Source organism: Dipodomys spectabilis, unplaced genomic scaffold (assembly GCF_019054845.1).
Source record: "Dipodomys spectabilis isolate Male_0828 unplaced genomic scaffold, ASM1905484v1 ptg000019l, whole genome shotgun sequence".
Classification (NCBI taxonomy): Eukaryota; Metazoa; Chordata; class Mammalia; order Rodentia; family Heteromyidae; genus Dipodomys; species Dipodomys spectabilis.
This window is the reverse complement of record NW_024870696.1, coordinates 16,940,628-16,961,821: the sequence shown is the minus strand read 5'-3', so window position 1 is coordinate 16,961,821 and position 21,194 is coordinate 16,940,628. Positions and strand designations below refer to the sequence as shown.

Here is a 21,194-nt window from a genome sequence, read left to right as displayed (position 1 = left end):
ACTGTTTGGGGTAGTTATTACTCTGACTTGGAGCTCACAAGGAAGAAATGAAGGTTGAGAGTGCTTAGGAATTTGCTTAAAAGGAGTGAATAGTTAGAAAATGGTCAGACCTAGGTCATCTACTAAGTCTGAACTCTGATGGTCCACTGGAGCCGATGTAAGAGGTAAGCTTATTATCTCCCCAATGGACTAGACCACGCAAGATTGTTGTGATAATTTTTAAAAATATAACTTTTGGTGAGGAAGAAGATCCTCTGTAGATGTTCTGTATTATAAACAGTATCAAGACATACCCTCCTTCATGCCTGCAAGATAAATATCTTCCTAATAAGTCCATAGCTCATTTGCTCAAAATCCCAGTAGTAGCAAGTATTTGTAGAACACCTCTTGTGTATACTAAAAAAATTAATCTCAAAAAGAAACCTAGTTCCCAAAGGGTTATGCACTGGTAAGAAGTCCAGAAAAGGTCTATCAGGGAGACACAATATGGAGATTACCATGAGAGTTACAGACCTGAGGTAGCCATAGAGAACAAAGTGGCAGATTTTTGTATGGGGGAGACACGGCAGGCTTTATATGTGGCTGCAGTTTGGGATGGCTTTGGACACTGGATAGAAGCAACCAGGTAGGGTACTGGAAGAAGGTGACTGCAGGAGAAAAAAGCAGCCTGAGCAAAATTGGGGAGGGAATTAATATAGAAGCTACTGTGTCCACGAACAAGCAATTCCGTAGGTTTTCAAATACTAGGTCTGTCTTTCTCGGAGCTGGAGAGGCCAGAAAGGATCTATCTGAGCACTCCTGTGGTAGTCAAGTAACTAAGGTGAAACTTCCTGGTATTGAGGAAGAGATGACCTAACAGAATGTGGGGACAAAGCTAAGGAGAAAGAGTATGGATCAAACTGGAGGGAAATAATGTAAAGATCATCTAAGAGCTTGAATGGATTCACTGAAAACTGAATCACAAACAAAGTTCATAAACATTTCTGAGAGCATCTCTAGATTGGCATTTCTAAGGGTGACACAAAAGTCATCTTCCTTGATTTTAGGAAGGGATTCGCTCTTCTGTTTAGGAAACATATGGAATGCCTATGCCAAGCCTGACTTGACAAAATCTTTTATGTGGGCTAGATGGGAATATGCTGAATAACTGCACATTTGATGAATTCTTATGTGCTTGAGCAAGTCAGTATAGAGAGCAAGTTTAAAGAAGGTTTCAAGGTCAACCTGCACGAGGGTCTCTAGAGCTCGGTCAATGACTTGGAGAAGGTCACTGAACATATGTCAATTCCAGTAGCCCTCCCCACTTAGCCACAGAAGGCAAGTTCCAAGACTCTTAGTGGATCCCTGAGATATGAATAGTATAGGACCCCATATGCACTATTTTTTGTATACATATACAACTATGATAAAGTTGAGAACTTTTACCTTTCCACTTAGATAAAGAACTTGATAGCTTCTCTTTCAGATATTCCAGCAATATGCTTGCACTTTGGAGACATTATTAAGTAAAATAGGGTTACTTGAACACAAGCACATGGCAGAGTGACAGTGAATCTGATAACTGAGATGGTACTAAGAGGTAGAAAGGTAGAGTATAGATAGCAAGGATACTTTGGACAAGAAAGAGGGTGATTTATACTCATAGGGAAAGAATGTGAGAGCATAAAATTTCATCTGCTTGAAAATGATGGCTTGAAATGTGAGATTTACAAACTGTTTATTTCTAGAAGTTTCCATTCACTATTTTCAGGTCATGGTTAACTTCATGTAATTAAAACCTCAGGAAGTAAAAGCATAATAAGTAAAAGAGGGGACTGCAAGTTTGCAAATAAGAGCCTGGTGCAAATGTCTCAGGCCAATAATCTTAGCTACCCAGAAGAACTAGACCTGAGGAGCACAATTTGGAGCCAGCTCGGTAGAAAGGTCCATGAGACTCTTACCTCCAATGAGTCTAAAAAAATCCAGAAGTAGAGTTGTGACTCAAGTGGTAGACTGCTAGCCTGATGCCATGAAGCTCAGAAACAATGTCTGGGTCCTGGCTTCAAGCCCCATGAGCAGCACACACACACACACACACACACACACACACACACACACACACACACACACACACACACACACACAGTGCAAATAACAAAGAAAAAAGGATAGTTCATACGTGGAATAGGAGGGTTAATTCCAAGGATTTCAGTGGTCTAAAACAGCCTATAGTAAGGTTTTGTACAAGACTTACAGTTGGGTTAAGACAATTGACTGTGAAAAAAATAAGACAATTGACTGTGGTGGTAAATACACTTGCTCTTTCTGACAGTAGTCCCTGTGAAGATACTTTATTTTCAAAATCACAAATGTGAAGAAGACATTTTATTTTTTAAAATCACAGGATGACAAGAAGAGCTTTCTCTTAAAGGCCTTAACACAAGTGTAACATACAATTCACTAATAGAATATATAGAGCAAGAAACAAGCATGATGCATTCTGTGGACCAGTGTCATCAGTTCTGGGCTACATAGTATAAAAGGCCTAAAGACAAACTAGGGAGACACAGAAGACAATGAAAGGATCTTTAAAGGATAATAAAACTCACAGGGAGCTGTTGAATAGTAGGGGATAATAGGAGGAGAAGTGAGATTAAGCAAAGGGTCAATCTGATAAAGTTCTGAATATGCATGTCTGAAATAACATGGTGTACCCCCTTTACCCAATTAGCACACACTAAAAACAAAGAATGACAAGGATGTCGAGTAGTCCTGTCTAGGATGCGAGTACCAGTGGGAGGGCAGATGTCAAGGGTGAAGCAGAGTGAATGAGATCAAAATACTTTATGTTCCAGGGTGAAATGGAACAGTGAGGCTCACTGAGATTACTCTGGGGATGAGAGAGCGTGAGGAGTCTGAACAAGATACATTATATGCATGTATGGACATGTCAAGATGAAACCCCTCTGAATTTTCACATAAACATGGGCCAAAAAAGAGCAAATTTGGGAAACTCACAAACAAATAATTGAAGGACTGAGGTACATTCACAAGAGAAGGCACAGAAGAGAGATGATCCTATCTACAATTATCTAGATCATCAGCATATATATAGCCAGTCCACTTTTGGTGGCGTTCTTTTCCTCAGGCATCCACTTCATACTCCACAGAAGATTAGCATATTTTTCTAATTCACATAAATGTGCCATATGAACTAGCAGTCCTGAGCCTAGAGGAAGGAAACAACATATTCACTCTTTTCAAAGGACAAAGCTGATCAAACAGGTGGAAGTCACAGGAAACGTATTTGGCTCAGCCTAAAATTCTGTCTAAGATTCTGAATTACAATAACGGGATGAGATACCTCTTCAAATATTGTAACCCTCCCATCACCAACAGTGTTCAAACAGTGGTTGGGAAACCATCTGCTCAGAAAGTACAGATAGGATTTCTACAACTATAGCAGGTTAGGAAATATAAGCTTGACAAGGGTTTCCCACTTTGAGTATCTAGAATTGTTCATGATCTAGTTGATATGCCTGCATTCATTCTTTCATTTATTGAATACTTATTTATTGAGCATCAGTTTTCTTCCAGGAAGTGTGTTAATGTATCACAACACAATGATTTTTTTAAGAGACATTATTCCTATTCTCATACAGTTTTAATGTTAAGGGTGTTAGCTGATATTTATTCCAGTCAATGAAAATTCAAAGAATATGGAAGAGGCCATGAGAACAACACAAAATGTCACCCATGAGGATGTTTACTGTCTTACCTTATTGAGTTCTTACCTAGATTATGTACTATTGAGTGCAATGTATATTACTTAAATCTTCTCAATAATCCTTACAGCAATTCTATGAGATAGATGCTACTATTCCATTCTAAACTATTCTTTCTATTCTGTTTGGATCTATTCTGTTCTAATCGATTCTACTTTTATCCTATCCTACCTTAGCCTAGCCTATCTTGTCCTGTCCATCATTTATGCCTGCACCTGCCTGGACTGTGATTCTCCTAGTTATTCTTTCTGCATAGTTGGGATGACAGAAGCCACCATACTCAGCTTTTTATTAATTGATACAGGCTCTCAAATGAAAGCCCCAGGCTGGCCTTCAACTGTGATTTTACTGAACTCAGCTTCCCAAGTAGGTAGACTTACAGGCATGAGTCCTTGTGCTCAGAATTATCTTTATTTTAATGACAATAAAATTGAAATCCATAAAGGTTACATAACAACTTAGCCAAGACAAGAGGTATTTTAAGTAGAAAACGTAAGATTTAAACCCAATCCGTAAGCTCTTTCTATTATGCTTTTCTGCCTCATATAAAGATAAGAATTATGCAGGTGAGGACCGGTGTAACCCAGTGATTGAGTGCTTGTCTAGTATGTACAATGTCCTTGGTTTAATCTCAGCCATGCCAAAAACAAAAAATATGAGCAAATGAACATTGTCTCTCTTGAAAATGAGGTGTACACCATCTCTTGGCTAGGATGAAACAGTTTGGCCAAAACAAGTTAAGTCAGTTAATAATATCTACCTCTATACCTGCAACAATAAACTTGGAACACACCCTGAGTCCGGAAGCATGAGGAAAATGGGTGACCCAACTTTCAAATGAAAGGCCATTGGACAGGGCTCTGAAACTTTGCCAAAAGCAAAGACTTGCTTCAGTTTTTTTTTAAATCATTATTATCTATGTCTGTGCCAGTAAGTGGGCAAATGTAATCTCTGGATATAGTCCATGCTGCAAGCTATGTCCTAGCCTCTACTCCAATGGGACATCTTGACTTGAACTCTGGTCATGACCTCATACTAGGCATAGCATAGCACTATTCAATAACAGATACTTAGTCCCACTGAAAGAGATAGCACCCCATGGTTGATGTCCAACTGAAGTACCTTCTTTACTTGAATTAGGCAGCAGCCAACAGCACTTACTATGTTTAGACCTCTAGCAAGGTCCTTCTAGTGACTTGTCACTCTCCCTAGGACTCTACATCATTCTGGCCAAGATTCCTAACTCAGCCAATACTTGTTGTTTTAAGTAGATCTCAAGTCACAAGGCTTTCATAGCCCACAGTTTGAATCTCAGTTCTCTCCTTGCTTTTGACTTTACTCTCAGGAGCAACTGCTCTTGAAGGGTAAGACAAAAGAAAGTCTTCCTTAGGAACTATCATCCTTTGCTTGCCATGGGACTCTCAATGTTGCTTCCATGTTCAATAGATTCATCCTTAAAATGGGGACTAATAATAGCTCCTATTTTACAGCGTTGAAATGAGAAATTATATTTGTTGGGCCAGGAAAAGTCCTTAGGAGGTGGCTGGCACATTTCAAGAACCATCTTAAAACAATCTAGCTTTATTGCTAAGAATATTGAGATCACCCTTGTAAATGCCGCGTCTGTAGGGCATAGGGCAGGCAGTACTGCAATATTGAGCATTCAGAGTACTTTGATCCATTGGTTATTATTGTGTCCAGTCCAGCCAGGCTCTTCTCAGGACTGTGAGGACCACATTCCCATTTGTGATCATCCCACAATGGTGGGTACTCCCTCCATTTAAAGTCAGACTTCCCACATGGTTATAAACAGTCACCTCTGCTGTGCATCAGAATGGGAGGAAGCCATGTTGAGAACTATAGTCTGGGTTCCCCATGGGAGATCTTCCCTTCCAGGGATAATTGGGCTAATGAAGTCTCAGGGTTTCAGGCAGCTGTTCCTGCTCTCCTTCATTGTCCTGCACAACAGAAGTCTAGGGACTCAGATATCCAAGGGTCTTAAATCCATAGGCCAACCCTGACTGGCAGGCCTGGTGTTGGCTATAACTCCTTTGGATAACCTGTAAGTCTCAATGAGGAAACCTAAGGAAAAAGTGAATAAACTAGGTTGGAAGAAAACCTTAGAGGAAGGAAAAGATGATTCTGGCTGTTGAGCTGCATTATGGTTTAATGAAAAGAGCCTAGATGCTGGTATCAGGAATCCTGTTCAACCAGCCATGACTCTGATCAAAGGATATAAAATATATCTTTATCATTTTCTCTGTATACACATAGATATGCATTTGCATGTATGCCTGTTTGGGTGTGTGTTCAAAGCCAGAAACAAAATGATATGAGGTTATTTTGTTGAACCAGTATATAACTAAATCAAACAGAAAGTCTGAGTTTTCTCCAGGAGATGGAATTTCAGGTGAATTTTTTTTTTCATTTTTTCCCCTAGATTTTCTGCCAGTTACATGCATTCTTGTCATAAAAAGAGATACAACAGAAAATAAGATATATAGTGACAAAATGTTCACTTTCCAGTTTGTGACATTATAGCAAATTTAAAATGTAGTAAAAAATGGTTGTAGTTTGACTATTTAAACAAGTCCAAATTCCTTGCAGGGAAAAAGTGAAATAATATTATTCACCTTTGCAAAAATTGTTTAACAGGAATCACAGATGATCATCACTCGCTCATCTCTTTAAAAACCAGCTACTTTACAAAAGTTTTACTGAGATTAGTGGTGATATTTATTTATAATTACCCACGGAATGTTGCCCAGAAGTACACACGTAATGAATGGTATGAATCACATAGCATTACAAGAAGGACTTCTCAGTGTTTGCTGACATTGAATCTGGATTGCCTTAAATATTGAGGTGAACATGTAGGTCGCTAGTGTTCATGCTGCCTTTTATTATATTATATATATATATATATATATATATATATATAAATTTACAGATATGTATATTTGAGATGTTTGTCTGAATGCTATACTTTAAACCAACAACTTCTTCTTACTAAAAGCAGGTAGAAAGGGAGGGATTAATGTTAAACAGTAAGACTACCAATATCCCATGGGAAAAATTTTGAGCTACATAATGTACCATAAAGCCACATTTAAAGATTGAATCTTTATCTTTCCCCCAGTTTGTAATTATAAAATAAACACAAGGTTACTGTTAACTTATGAAAGAGAACAAGACAAGACATGGGCAGAATTGAGGGGGATGGAAAGAAGCAAAATCTTTGATATATAGAAGCAAAAATGGGAAGGAAATTTACCAGAAATAGTAACTAACTTTCTCTAAGCCTAAAATAATGAGTGGATTTTTTTTCTCTACAGATTAAAACAGAAAAATGATAAATAACCAGAATCTCCAAAGCAAAGAAAAATAACAGCAGTCTCCACTCTCATTTTCTGAGACTGAAGCTCAAAGAAACTGGAGGTCTAGAGAGCATGCCTAGTGGAAAATATCCATGCATTCAGGAGAATATATAAATTCAGGACACTCTCCGGAAAGCATAGGCAAGACATAAAACATTCATTTCTATAAAATTGAAACAATTTATCTTCCATTCTTGAGCAGATGGGAGGGTAAATTGAGGTTGATTTTTTTTTTCACCCTGGTGGTCATGTTGGAGGAAATGTGAGTATTCCCGCCTCCGGCACTGTTTAAAATAAGTCTCTAGGTGCGGTGGCTGGACTAGTCAGAGACAGCAGTGTGGTAGAGCATCACTCCTCCTTGGGAGGGGAGACAGCACGTAGGTGGACAACTGTCACTCAGATTGGGGAAAGGGGGACATTGCACAAGATGAGTCTTCTTGATCCTGGGGAAGAGGAAGGAAGAGAAGCAGGTGAACTACAGAATGTCTACTTCCCATTCACAGCTGATAAGAGACTCTGAGAATGGTATACGTTCTTCACATTGCTCTTAGTTAAATTCTCATTTATCCAACTGATTTATTTCCAATATCCAGTCAGTTATTGCTATAAATCATAACCTCCAACTCTTTGGCTTTGGGTAAGTTACTTTGTCTCTTTGGATCCCCATTTCTCGATCTGTACAATGCTCAGATCTTTTAGGATGCCCTTAGCCGTGTGTTTACAAAGCCATGCCTAGTCTCCTGTGAAGAGGATGGGAGCATTGATGAACGGATGGCTCCCTGCTCACCAAGGGGCCTGTGGGGGGTGGGGGGGGGGGTCCAGGTCTATGCTGTATTTCAGAATCATTAAGAATGCTTGTCAAAAGCACAGATTCCGGGCCTTCTCCTAGACCTGTGAAATTAAAATCTCCAGGCTAGAAATTAAATATCAATATTTTAGGTAAGTACTTCAGATCATACTTAAGTAGCTGCTCCCCAGGCTGCATGGGCATACAAAACCCACTTGTCCTGGGATCCTCCTGAATAACCAACAATGGTAGACTTGCTCTAAGAAGAAGAAAGCCAAGGACATCACCCACTAGCTCATCAAATGCCTTGTTGCAAGGGAGAGAAAGGACAAATCTACCCATTGTCTCAGAGGTAGCATGCTTGGCAAGTACAGGCTAGGGTTGTCTATCTGCAAAGGACAAAACTGCTTCACTGCACAGTGAACTGACCACATAGCATTGTGAAAATGGGTTTCTGAACATGAGAAGCACTGTTTCCCAAACCAGTTGCAGGCAAGGGGTGAAGAGGGAGGGGGTGAGGATCTGTTAAGCCTGTTAGAGGAGATCCTCCTTGCTAAAGATCAAGTACAAGGTCTTGCTGGTTCACCCAGGAAGAGGTCTGCTCCCTTCCGAGGGGCAGTGTTTCCACGGGAATCAAGTTGCAGCAGAGCTTCTGCAGAGAAGGAACTGGGAAATTTGGGTTGAATTCCAAGAGCCTCCTTCAGCTATTCTGATACTGAAATGAGTGGGAGAAAAGATAGAAACATTTCCATTGATTCCTGGAGGAAGAATAGGAAATAAAGCCAAATAAAAATAAGAGAAAAGAAAAACTGAGAAAATAAACACACTGGAAATCCTTGCTAGGAATAAGAGAGACAATGATATGTGTGAGAACATGTGTGTGTGTGTGTGTGTGTGTGTGTGTGTGTGTGTGATTGCGTGTGTAAGAGAGAGAGGAATAGAGACAAAGACACAGAGACAGAGAGACAAAGGGAGGCAGAGGAGGCGTCTGTAAGAGCAAATGGGAAGATAATCTCATTTGTGGACAGCTCGGCTATGACAGGAGGTGGGCACAGACAATGAGGTCTGCGCTGGAGGGCAGAGGCGGAGGGCATCCTGAGATAAAGGAGCAGCCACCGCCTGGCAGCACATCTTGTCTGAATGATTGGAGGAAGGTCAACAGTCATAGTGGCACAGAATCAAGATGGGGGTGGGGGTACAAGATGCCAGAAATAGGACAAAAAATATAAAGGAGGAAATGTCATATGCCACTTAGGACTGTCTGGCTCCATCCGAGTCACTTCTGAAGAGACTCGGGGCTTGTCAAAGATGTCCAGACTCCATCCAAGAGCTGAGTGTGTTCAGAGCTACACTTCAGCCACCCAGTCACTGTCTGAAAGTGAGTTGAGCTTGAGGGGTAGCCCTGACTCTTGGCTGAGAGGAGGCTCTTGATCGGAGCTGGGATATTTTTGAATAATCACTATTTAGAATGTTTAGACTTCAGAGGCCATGGTATCTTTTGCACAGAATGTAGCCACTGTTCTGTTAGGGGACCCCAGGAAAATTCTAGTTAGCCTAAATAAAATGTTCTGTGATTAATCCAGTCACCCATGGCTTATACCTGTATTCCTAGCTAGTCAGGAGGCTGAGATTTAAGGATCAAAGTTCAAAGCCACCCTGCCTAGGAAAGTCCATGAGACTCTTATCTTCAATTAAGTACCCAAAAAGCCAGAAGTGGAGTTATGGCTAGAGTTGGAGCCTTGAACAAAGAAGCTCAGGGACAGCACCCAGGCCCTGAGTTCTAACTTCAGGACTTGCATGCACATGTGCACAAACACACATACAGTTATCTGATTAAGGATCTATTTAGAGAAAAACAGATGGTAAACACCATCTTCACTGTTGATTTTAACAGAAAAGTGGATTCTATGGTCTAGGATATTTGTTCCTAATATAGGTTTAGAATCTTATCCTGGATGGATTAGAGGTAGGGAGAAGTTGCAGAAATGAAAAGAAAGAAGGAGTAAGTAGTTGGGATAGAGAGGTCCTGGTGAAAGATGCAGATTGTCTATGAGTCAATCTACACATGAGCACATAGTCTCATGTGCCTGTCTGACAATGTCTCTGTAAGTGGGTTGTCTCCTCAGCAGGCAGTGGAAAGAGGAGGTTTCTGATGAGCAGGGCCAGTCCTGACAACAGCTTTTAAATCCTTGGAGGCACACCTGTTCATTTTCCCCAGCAGGTCTCTCCCATCTCATGAATTATCACTCTGTCTCCATCTCTCAGCATTGAAACCTGGTGATATTTTATATTTCTCTAGTAGAGAATCTCCTTGGTGGTGCCCTCTGTAGCTGAGATGCCAGAATAAGAAATCAGACTATTATTTACCTGAAATCTTCAAATGCATGCATTCCATCTAATTGTGGTGTTCTGAAAAATGTATCTGGAGACACTTGGGTACATTTTTAATTTAACAACAGCAACAAAAATTATAATAGCCTTGCTTAATAACTCCAGAGTAACTTAATAAATGTGTTTGTGTTTCTCCTCTAATATTTTCCATGTAAATCAATCTCTCTTGTTTCTTCTACCTTCATCCATTGTTTTTTCTTTCTTGTCTGGGAAAATTTTCAATTTGTCTCCGCCGTCCTAGCAAACAAGTATCCAATACAAACTCTAATAGTCCCTGGTTATATCTAGGGAGCTATGGGGATGTAAGGCCAAGGAGTTATTCAGAGAATTCATGCAGAGAAGAGAGAAGACAGGGCAAACTACTGTGCTGGGTTAGGAACTCTCACCCTGACTCCCTACCCACGTTTCTCCTGTAGCCAGCCATAGGACTGTGTGGCAGGCAAGGAATGCTTAACTTTGCTGTCAGCATCAAAGAGCAAGGATGTAACCTCAAACATCCCATGTTCTTTTAATAACCCATTAGAAATCTGTCATCCCTGACTTTGTTTAAATCATTTTGATGCTATTTTTATTTTTAGCAAATAGGACTTTCTTCTTGTGTAATGGGTTCAGTGATTTTACAATCTTCCACACTAACCCTTTCACCTAGGTGAGTCAGAGCCTGGCTTCCCCATACAGACCAACATATGAATGTTTCAATCTGTCTCCCTTCTTTCTGGCATTTCTGGTAGAACTGGCGGCACCAGAAAATAATTGCAATCCCCTGCCTTCACACACATCATACAGGATCTCCAACTGCTGTTCTTTGCTGTTTGTTCTTGGAAACATTTGATGTATAGAACAGCTTTAGGAATGTATTTTCTTCACAGAATCCACATAAATACAATTAAGACAGTTCCAATAAATTGTTTTGCTTTGCTTTTTGTATGTTTTAAGGATGACTCAGATCTATCCTAGAATGCCACCCCCAAAGAATATATAATAAAGAGATGTCCCAGAAAAAAGACACCTTAGAACTTCTCTTTGCTAACAGTGGTAGGTCCTGAATATGGGAATTTTAATGTTGGAAGTTTTAGTATATTGCATTTCTTTAAGATTTAATCTTTATATTCCTTATCCTCTTTTCGCTACCACTTGAGTAACATCTGCAGTCCCAACATTTTTGCTGGTTAATTGGAAATAAGATTTTTTGGATGGCTTTGAACTGAGACCCTCAGATCTCAGCTTCCTCAGTAGCTAGGGTTACAAGAGTGAGCCACTGATACAAGGCATAAATGACTCTTAAACTCCATTGGGCTATTTTTCTCCATTCCTAGAAAAACTATGTTTCTTATGTCTTCATGCCTTTCTATTTCCTGTTCCTATCACTTTGGATTGATTTTGTTTCCCATCAAAAAGAACAGTTCAAACTTCCACTTCTTTATCAGTCTCCATTCCAGATTCTTCAACCTCACATAAAACTGTACTGTCACAGACCTTTGTGTACATCTTTCCTTTAATGCTTCTTAGAGTTCACTGTAATTGTTGTATTCTCATTGACCTATGTAGACCATTGGCTCTTTCCGAGCAAGGGCTACATCATCTTCTTATGGAAAGTAATCTAGCATACTAAGTGCCAGAATAGCACGGGGGCACATGTTTGTTGAAAATATGAATGAGTGGGAGAATAATAAGCAGATTATTTGGTGAGAAGACTCTTATAAACAAATTATTAAACAGAGTGAGAAAGAGAGAAAGACAGAGTAAGAGAGAGTTATGAGGCAGAGCTGCACAGCCTCAGTTTTTCATTCCTGTGCCTGATAGAATTATCCATCTGCAACTTGTTTATATCAGTGTCCTTGATTGATGTTCGTTCTTTTCTTAAATTCACCTGTACTTATGGCTCCTGATCACTTTCCTAGCACATCAACCCTGATTTCTCACAAAAGAATTTGTAGCCTATGATTTAGTCACTCTAATTTGAAAAACTATTCAGCTGCCTTTATGTATGTCATCGAAGAATGCTAAGAGAAAAATAGTAACACGTGTGCATGACCTGCCTAACCTTTACCTTCTGGAATAGTAAGTGAAACTTTTAGAAAAAGCAATTTCTCCCCACTGATTTTCCCACCCCATATTTACATTATTTGGTGAGTTGTCAGGGTAGTTTTCAATTTGAGTGACAGTTTTCACATTCAGACCAATTTTGATTAATTTGATGAGAATCAGCTAAAGAAATATGACCATCAGATTTCAGATGTAAATGGAGATGCATGACATCTTAGTTTTTCGCTTATCTTGATATTTTAGAAGGAAAAAATGCAGCCATTTGTCTGGCACTGTTTGAAAAACACAAACTCAAGCTGCTTATCACGCCTGGTTCCATTATCCTCAAGATAGTCACGTTTCCTTGTTTTCCTCCTAACAGTCGCTCCATTATTTTATTAGTGTCCAAAATGAGACCTCATAGACAGTGACAATCATAGAATAATGGAAATTAGAGATGGAAATGACAGATTAGGTCCCCTTGTCTATTTCCTGGGGCTAATGTTCTTGTCAGTCTGTGGCTGGGTGCGTTAGCCTGTCTTGTTCTAAATGACACCATTGCTGGAGTCTCCACCATTTCCCGGGAGGCTCTTGTCTACAGCCTAAGACTAACTCTATGTACAGCCAGAGGGAATGACAAAGACTTTGCAATTACCAAGTGAAGTCAGGCCCAGCCGTACATGATCTGTCTACAAGGCTAGAGATGTGGAGGCTTGAGCGATTATCCACCGAATCCAATCACTGCAGAGAGCCAGGCGAGATCATTCAGGTCAAAAGTAAAATGATATTTTGTAGTTGTTATTTTTTTTTAACAGCAAGTTGGAAGGCAAAGAGATAGAGGGGTGGTTATCCATCACCCTTTTAGTATTTTATTCCATGAGAATCATGGTCAACTGAAATTCTTGGCTATTGTGGAAACTTAAATGTTGGCTCACAGCAACTGTGCCCACATTCCAGGAGTTGAGAGTATTGAGGAACTGTGGAAAATGTAAATAGCAAATGGCACTCTGAACTCACATCCCACTTGACATGTATTAGCCGAGTCCTCTGCTCTTCTCACCCATCTTTCAATAGCAGGCCACTTCAGATGGATATACCCTTCTGCAAACACCTTCCTCTAAATTTTAAGGCCTGCCTCTCCGATAAGAGCTCATATTCATCTGAAGCTGAGCAATCCTTCATTTTCACTAACACACACAAAAATTCATGGCATTTTGACTTCCCCAAGTTTGCTGACCTGTGATTCAGATTTCTTTTCCCTAACTTCATTTCCTCTTGTCCTTATTCCTCGACTTCAACTGGTTCCAGAACATTTGCCCTTTTCTAACATCCATGGGCATCGATCATGCTTTGACTAGTCATCAGCTAGCTAAGTCCTCAGAGTTGAGTTCTTCTATCCCTTTATCATAAATCACTCCCTTGGGCTCTTCAATCATTTTTATTACTCTTCTCCAAACTCTCACCCATTTGTCACCATATTTATTGCTTTGAGAGTCCAGAACTACATTCAATATTCCAGGTTTGGTCTCATCAGATTCGCGTGGAAGGGAGCGACATTCTACCTCAGGATGAGAGTTCTCCATCGCAAAGTCCAGAATGACATTATTGCTTCACTTTTTCCACCTTGTCAGGCTACAAGCAGTGTATCTAATTTACAGACACTAAGTTGCCTTTGCCTAGACTTCCTTCTTGGTTAGCCATTCCATTGATTGTTATTATTAGCTAGCATTCATTGGTCCCTTTCTCCTCCACCTTCTTCTACAACCCAGCCAATGTAGAAAGTAAGCACTCAGCCTCAAACTGAGGCTGAGGTACAAAGTTGCTTTGAAAAAGAATACCAGATAATGATGATGGGTACGTGACAAGGTGAACATAATTAATACCACTAAATTGCACACTTAGAAATGATTAATTTCATGTTACATATGTTTTTACCACAACAAAAACATTCCAAAATGTAGAAGGCAAGAAAATAAATAAATAGAAGGAATAAATAAGGTAGCTACTTTATCCTGTCATGTATGCTTGGAGGAAAGCATAGTTCTTACAGAAAAATGGAAAACCCGGAATCAGGCCAAATACACTCTCCCTCAAGACAGTCTTTGCTCGTCACCCCCGCTGAATGAGCCCAGGACAATGAGTTTCTACTCATGGTAGCCTTCCAGAGCTTGTCAAGCTCTGCAAGCACCGTGGCTGCATCTGTGTGGATTTGTGTGTCTGCGGAACCATCAGTTACGCTCTGCCTGTGGAATCCTCATGGCTGGCAGTGGTGTGAACAGGAAGAGAGGGGCAGCTTGATTTTCAGATTCCAGCTGGAAAGTGTGAGGCTGCAAACCACAGACATCATCTCTTGACTCGTCAATGGAGAAAAAGATTTCATAGACGTCATCACGATGGCACAAATATGGAAATGCACAGTGACATTTTTACCCATTTACTGTTAGAAATATAACCACCCATTTGCCCTACCGCTCCCAGCACTGTGGAACCACAGAGTGTCTGTGTGAGGGAAGAGTGAGGTAGTAGAAACCCACTAACTTACCCCTGATTTGTCCCCCATTCATTGCGAATGCAAAGGTGCTTATGCACTGGGTCCTTCATGTAACCTTCATAGCAGAGGCATTCCCCTTAGAAGCAGGGAAAGGAGGAAGAAAGAGAAAGGTGAGTGAATTAATTCACATATCTGTGTTTGGAAAATATCAAATGAAATGGTCAAGTTAAACTCTGGCTCTGATAGTACCCTGAATGACACAACCCACCCCACAACCCCTTACCATTGCCCACATGCAGGACACAACCAATCTCTTCATTCTTTAGGGCATGGTAATTTTCTCCAGTGGAGAAATCTAACATGTGCAAAGCTCCTATGCTTTGTAAGTAAAAGATCAACAGTTCTTTGAGGAAAGAAACTTTTCATCTTCATTCTCTTAATTCTCAGTAGCCTGAAAGGTATAGATGAGCAATAGATTTTTTTAAAGACTTCATTTGTTAAGTATTTCTAAGAATGTTGAAAAGCACGTTAGTAGTTAAATGATTCCTATGGGTAAAATTTGCGCTTGGAAAAACTAAGGGATTTGTAGATGGCAGAGTTAATATTTATACCTGTATTTGTCTGTCTATGGACTTTGCCTCAATGCTACACTGCTGCTTTACAGAATAACTACTGAATTACAAGGGCCTATGTGTATCAACATGATTTACAGAAATTCTGCTCCTAGCTTTTAAGTGAAAACAGGTACTTATCTTGGAGCTGGAAAACAAAAGGCTCATCTACAACTTTGCATTATTTTTTAGGATGTGACCATTCTTCATTATCATTAGTTCTGCTATTGGTATACCAAGTGGTCCAGGAATGTTTTAGAATTGCATGTGTGTAATACGCACATTTTTGAGGAGGGCTGCATAAGGTATACCTGATTTGTACAAACAAATCCAAAAATCTCCAGAAGATGAACAATTATAGATTATATGCATAGATTATACTCATAGCATTATGCTCAAACTACTGAGACTAGTTACACTAAAGAGCTTGTTTGTATTTTTAATGGCTGGAGTTTAATTTATAACAGAATAAAATAACAGCATGTGGCTTCCTGAAATTTGTAAATAACAAATTTACAAATTTATAAAGGTGCCATACCCCGAGGAGATAATAGGCACACAGTCTCTTTAGCTTCCAAGGAAGAAATTCATAAGGATATAAATAGAATAGCTTTGAAGGCTTTTTCCTCTTTTTGAAGATAAAACCCAACAAAATGAAGTGAAGGGGGCCTCATAGTTAAAGGAGAAGGGTATGTGCTGTCTTAACAGGAGGATTTTTTGGTTAGGATCTTATTTGTGTATTCATTTCAAGATTGCCCTACAAGCTGCTGCCTATCAGGGGCTCAAAAATGGCCAATAGTAAGCCCTTTTCATCTCTCACAGCTACTCAGCTCAATCTCCCCTCAGTGTCCTGCAGATCTGAGTGAAAATGAGTAACTGCTTAGTTTGTGAAAAACTCACTATTAGAGTTCAGTACATTGTTTCATGTATAGCAAATTCTGTTTCCTAGACCATAGGCTATCGTGAAACCCACTGACTCACAACAAGTCCAAACTTCTTCTCCTCAGTGGGGCTGAGCTGAATCTAGAAAAGGTCAGGGAACTAGGAGGTGAAACATAGGCAAACATGGCTTGAAATTAGGTGACCAGTAGCTAACTTGCCAATAAAGGCTGCTTTCCTGGTAAAAGAAAATACAAAGAAGATAAAGCTGAAGGCAAGTTTCAAGGGAGAGCAGAAGAAAGACTGTACTAGGAACCTGGCTTCATGCCTTTTCAATTCTAAAGAATGTGTGGACTCGATACTATAAACTATATTGGGTAGGGACCACATGGAAGAGAAATTAATTAAGAGCTTTGCCTAAGCTTAAAAATGACATCCCCGAGGATGGGAAGGTAGCTCAGTGGTAGAGTGCTTGCCTTGCATGCACGAAGCTCTGGGTTCGATTCCTCAGCACCACATAAGGAGAAAAAGCCGGAATTGAAGGAGAAAAAGCTGGAATTGGTGCTGTGGTTCAAGTGGTAGAGCACTAGCCTTAAGTTAAAGAGCTCAGAGACAGTGCCCAGACTGAGTTCAGGCCCCATGACTGACCAAAAAAACAAAAAAAAGACACCCCCAAAATTCAGATATCGAAGGTTATTAATAGTTCAATCCCTTGCACTGCAAAATAAATAAATTAAATGAGTAAATAAATACTTAACAACAGCAATGAAAAATTCGGAAGTAACCTTAAGAGGCTGTCAAACATACCACTCTGACTCTTAGAATGGTCTCAGCTAGACACCTTGCCTAGAATTAAACATTGACACAAAAAGAGGAGGAGTCCTCTTCTGCATTTGATATCTAGTTACCACAAAACATGTAAAAATAAATGCAGTCACAACTCAGAGTTCAAGCAGAGCCCTGTTTTCCTAATGATGGCAATGTCTACTGTTTGTATAGAGCATTTACCTTCTGCAATTGCCTTCATGGTCATTATCTCCTTATGAGGCTTCCATCACTTACTACCATGTGGGGACACACTGCTGACAGCAAACAAAGCTTTTCTCCATATAATGGCATATGCAGCCCCAAGTCAGAGACACAGACATTTCCAAAACATCAGGTGAGAGTATGAGGATATCCAAAATTTGCCTCCCCAACAAATCCTCATTTCCAGAACCCATCAAACTTTGTTCTTCTGAATTCCTCCTGAGAAACCAGTTTGGCCATCTCTACCCAAAGGAGTTCAGCTCTGAGAAAGAAAGTTGCTATGACAACCAACTGCTAAATCTTGATTTTAAGAGGGGTTTTGTGTGAGCACAGGCTCCAACGGGTAGCTGTGAATTTTAAAGACCCCCACAAGGGTGTTGGATGCCCTCCTAAGCTAGAAGTGTTACAGTCTCCGCATCTGCTGTGACAGATGGTGGGGAACACATGAGGCGCGGACTCGGTGGCGGTGTTCATCGGCATCTAAAGGAGGGACGTGTCATGGCCACAGAGAAGTGCCTAGTCAGGAGAGAATGTGTCTTGCACAACGCGCTCTGTCAACTGCACAGCCAGGGAGGAGAAGCTTGCTGAGAGATGGTGTGGCAGTCTGTAGACCAGTACACCTGCTTTGTGCTCAGTATATGGCAAACATCTTAAACCATCTCCTATGGTCATTTCCCATTCTGCAGCTAAAGAACTGAAGCACAAAGTCCCATCCAAAGATTAAAGAAAAGCATCCTGGCTAGGGTCCCCAGGCATGGTGGGCTCATCATGAATCCAACACAAAGATCAAGGTCAAAAGCCTGAGCCATCTCTCTGCTTCGGGTTAGTCGCTGGCTTTTGTTCAATAGAATTGGGTGTGCTTTGCCTAAAAGGGGAACTTTGTAAAGTATTTGGACTTGAGTAGTATCTAATTACCTAATATCCATTTCCTACGGAGATATCAGATAAGAGAATCAGGGCCAAATAGCTCCATACACCTCTGGAAGGTAAAGTTGTGGGACACATATCTGAAGTACATCCTCAAAGTGAGTCTGGAATGAATGAGCCATGCAGGTTCAAAGACAAAATGGGAACTGAATTTATCCTGCCAAATTGGGCTCAACAAAACCCAGAGAAAGGGAGGTGGGGTGGGCAGGGCTGGTGGCTCAATAGAAGCAATCAGCGGAGGGCTGCGTTGTCTGGGAGCCTGATCCAGTGCCCCTTAGCAGGTTTACACATTTCTACATGATTACATCCGGCCTGGAGAAAGACCGTCTTAGGAAAGAAGGGATTTCAGTGAACATCCCAGATACAGACTAAAACCTGATTTAGCTTAGAAACCTGTGCTCCTTGTAGATACATGAAAGCTACATATCTTGAAAAGGGCAATGAGGGTCTGTGGCCAGAACTGACAGGGCTAGGAAACTAAGCAGGTGTGCAAAGATCGCTTCTCCAACTGCCCAGATGGCTGAACAAAAGTTGGGAATAGAGTGGAGAATAAAAAGTCACTGAAACAAGGTAGTCTGTGTTTCTATCACAACATGTACAAAATAGTCACAACAAAAATCCTTAAACAAGACAGGTCATTTTGCATCAGGATCCAATGGAGCACTGAGCCATGAAGCCTTAGGTGCTTTGCACTTCGCCCACCCTGATCAAAGACATAACTGAGGAGGCCAAGTTTGGTGGATCCAAGAAGAAAGGTCAGTGTATAGTGGCAAAGGGATTCATCGAGGACTGGGACTCTCTGTGGCTACTCAAAAAACTAATAATTCTATGTCTTCCAGCCTAATTCTTTCCAGAAGGATAAGCTAAGGTGACAAAATGACCAGAGGTATGAACCCCAAGTTCGAGCACCCTGAGCTTGGAATCCAGCTGGGTTATTAACTAGACAATTAACTGTTATCTCTGGCTACTTAGTCAACATTTCTGTAAAATAGTGACAAAAATATAATCTCATTTATAGCTTTAGTATGTATGGAGCATCAATTGTGAAAGTAAAGCAGAGTAACTGACACCTGATGAACTCTGGATAAACACTCTTTTTTTTTCTTTATTGTATTTGTTGTTACTGTTTTCTACTGGATCCCCTTGCAATGGCAGGATTGTAGGAAGATGGACTACAGTCCATTTTTTGAAGTTCAGCAGGTTGAACCTATCCCTGATGCATCCTGAGTTGCCAAATAACAAAGTGCTAGGATTACAAACTGTTGGTTGATACTGGCTGAAATATGGTCAGGAGTGCTCAGCAGAGACTGGAAATGACAGGCAAATGTTGGGGTACATGTCTATATTTTTTTTGTCAGTCATGGGGCTTGAACTCTGGGCCTGGGCGCTGTCCCTCATCTCTTCAGCTCAAGACTAGCACTCTACCACTTGAGCCACAGCGCCACTTCTGGTTTTCTGGTAGTTAATTGGAAATAAGAGTCTTACAGACTTTCCTGCTTGGGCTGAGTTTGCACTGTGATCCTCAGATCTCAGCCTCCTGAATAGCTAGGATTACAGCTGTGAGCCACCGGCACCTGGCTTATGTCTATCTTTTATCAGCTCTAAGCACACGCAACAGAAGGTTGGTGGACCTGGGATGATTAAAAGAACTCTTACTAGTGGCCACTACATTCGAGGCCCTGGGCTATGAGTGCCCAGCATCTTCCATCGCTCCCAGCTACCAGGTTGCTAAAATGTAAATGGAAGAGGAAGCTGGACTGTAAAACAGATCAGGAAGTTTCCTCCAGCTCTATGTCTCCCACAGGTCTTCACACATTTTGCAATGTTTGTATACTGGAGGGATCCAAAGCTTCCTCTTTCCCTCCTGGTCTTCCACTTCAAGGGACTCCTGTGATTACATTGGGACCATCCAGATAACCCAGGGAAATCTTGCTATTGTAAAGCCAATATGTGGATTTTTGTGTGAGCCAGTAAATGGTACTTGTTAGGGTTTGGGCACTTTAACTTTTTCACTAAAGGCTGTTGCTCTACCACTTGAGCCACAGCTCTTCTTCCAGATTTTCATGGTTAACTGGAGATAAGAATCTCACAGACTTTCCTGCCTGGCCTGGCACTGAATTATAATCCCCAGATCTCAGCCTCCTGAGTACCTAGGATTACAGGTGTGAGCCACCAGCACCCAAATAGTGTGCGATTATTTCCTTTCTTTTTATCATGAAACTTACATGCACAGAATCTGGGATGTGGGCTTCTTTAAGCATCCATGTTTTTGGTCTCCCACCATTGGTATTGGGCAGTACTGGATGATGGGTAAACACCTGTGTAGCATTGGACACTTTTAGAAAAATACCCAAAAGAATTCTAGGTCTTAGAGGCTGTTTTTTGCAATGACTGAGCATCTGTATTTGTGTCCTTGTGTGTTTATGTACATGTGCGTGTGCATGTGTGTGCATGTGTGAAAATGTATACAAGTGCACTTCTACAGCTCCATACATCCATATGGGCAGACCCTCCATCATGGCTGGGAAAGCACATGTCCCAACACTCTGACATTTCCAAGTAAGCTAGCTGGAAGATTGCAAAAATAACGTCTATTTGACTTGAAGCCAATTCCCACACTCGGCTCTTTGGAGAAAGGCTCTAGGATGGAGTGTGGGAGGTGATAAAGTTTCTTACTGATGAGCGTGTGGGATGACCACAGCATCCCATGTGCAGAGAGAAGAGGGGGGGGGGGATTCCAATTCCAGCATTCATGAAAATAACAGTCTTTGCAGCATCATTTCTCAGCTGCTACCTCAAATGAAGATGTTGCACCTTCGTACTGTTGTGGCGTTTGGGTTCTTATTTTTAGTTTCCCTCCATGGCTTTCCATTTGGAACTTCATTAGTTGCCACGGATACTGGGAAGCTATTT

The 21,194-nt window shown here is 40.8% G+C and overlaps 1 protein-coding gene across 2 annotated transcripts in view; it reads right to left on the bottom strand.

Annotated features, from left to right (window-relative positions):
• The window catches only part of Astn1 (astrotactin 1), a 297,563-nt gene that overhangs the window by 130,003 nt on the left and 146,366 nt on the right, over positions 1-21,194 (bottom strand). For both annotated transcript variants that reach the window (XM_042674444.1, XM_042674445.1), the window contains exon 8: positions 14,887-14,971. In XM_042674444.1, coding sequence (XP_042530378.1) covers positions 14,887-14,971 — 85 coding nt within the window. The remainder of the gene's footprint in view (positions 1-14,886; positions 14,972-21,194) is intronic.